At 36.3% G+C, this 1,357-nt stretch overlaps 1 protein-coding gene across 1 annotated transcript; it reads left to right on the forward strand.

Moving 5' to 3' along the window:
- Positions 1-271: 271 nt before the first annotated feature.
- On the forward strand, positions 272-1,153 carry LOC132601541 (uncharacterized; the record flags this gene model as incomplete). The annotated part of the gene is made up of 1 exon (XM_060314621.1): positions 272-1,153. A coding segment is annotated over one exon (492 nt), but the record flags the coding sequence as incomplete, so codon positions are not given.
- Positions 1,154-1,357: the final 204 nt, after the last annotated feature.

The following is a 1,357-nucleotide window of genomic DNA, read 5'->3' on the forward strand; positions in this document are numbered from 1 at the left end:
AAAAAAAATTCTTTGTAATAGCAAACTATATATAAGAATCTCTCTCGTATCAGATTTCGGTCCATATTTATTGTCCTTTATCTCCTATGTTTCTTAAATCAAATAACACTTATTTGCTAGTAGATACACGAGTCTAGAGCAAACCATTGGTCATCAATCGCTCCTTGTAGCATAATCACATATTTCTTTTCTCTATCAAATAAGTTTAAGATATAACCACATATCCTATACCTCACCTACAATTTTAATTAATTATCCAAATCCGGGGTAATCAAATACAAAGCTCTTCGCAAGTCTCCTCCATTCATTATCAAGTCGGGTTATATTTTCTTCACCACAATCCCATTCCTTTATTTCGATTCCATCCCCTAAACTAGTCCATCGATTTCCACTTCAATGCAGTACTAGTAGTGACATTGAAGGTCATGGTGGTGCTACAAAGAAGCAATTAGTATACATATCCAATCCCATTTACGACAACGAAGCGTGCAGGCCTAGCAGAGGTGATACCCCGTTTGAAACGCCTGATTCATCACCTTCACGTCTCGAAACAATTCTTTTTTCCAGGGAAGATGACAATGGCAGTGGCCAATCATCATCGTCAAGTCCCTCTTCATTCCCATTAACTCCAATGAAGAAACTTCCAGCTGAGGCATGTTCAGTTTCACTAAGAGATGCTAGGTCACTCGGCACTTCCGGAAGTTCCAATAGTAACAACTCTTTGTTATCCTCAGGATCTCCCTGCACTTCTCCATCATGGTGAATTTCAACTTCTTTAACTCGTTTAGGAAAAAAAAAAAAACTCGTTTAGGTAGTTCATGTGATAGAATGCGCTCGTTCATTAGGGACTTTGTTCTAATATTTTTTCGTCTGCATTAGTGTGCGGTTAGCTTAGTTTTGAGTAGTATTAGTTGTCAAGTTTGTAACAGGGATGCACCAGACAAAGACTAACATTATTAGACGCATTCGAAACAAAGTTAAAGGCATGTCTGTTTACCCCAGATTCGGTAACAATTGAATTTGTAAGTGAGATATAGGATATGTGGATGAATTTTAATCTATTTGGTTGATGTGACCTGTCAATAGACTTGTTTGTTGCAATATATATACATATATAGTGCGTTATTGCTCTGAGAACGTGTATGTGATTGGTGGTTTATGCCAAATATATATATTAAGAAATATGTTATATTGAATGAATGACTAAAGCTAAAGAACACCACAAATCCGGACCAATATCAGTGAGAGAGAGCTTCAATATATTTGACTATTACAATGTTGAGATCTAAAAAAACTAACCCCAAAAAGGGGAAAAATGTTCTCTATTTATAGGTTTGCCTTATGGGCCTTTAATGCA

The sequence above is a fragment of the Lycium barbarum genome, chromosome 7 (assembly GCF_019175385.1).
Source record: "Lycium barbarum isolate Lr01 chromosome 7, ASM1917538v2, whole genome shotgun sequence".
Classification (NCBI taxonomy): Eukaryota; Viridiplantae; Streptophyta; class Magnoliopsida; order Solanales; family Solanaceae; genus Lycium; species Lycium barbarum.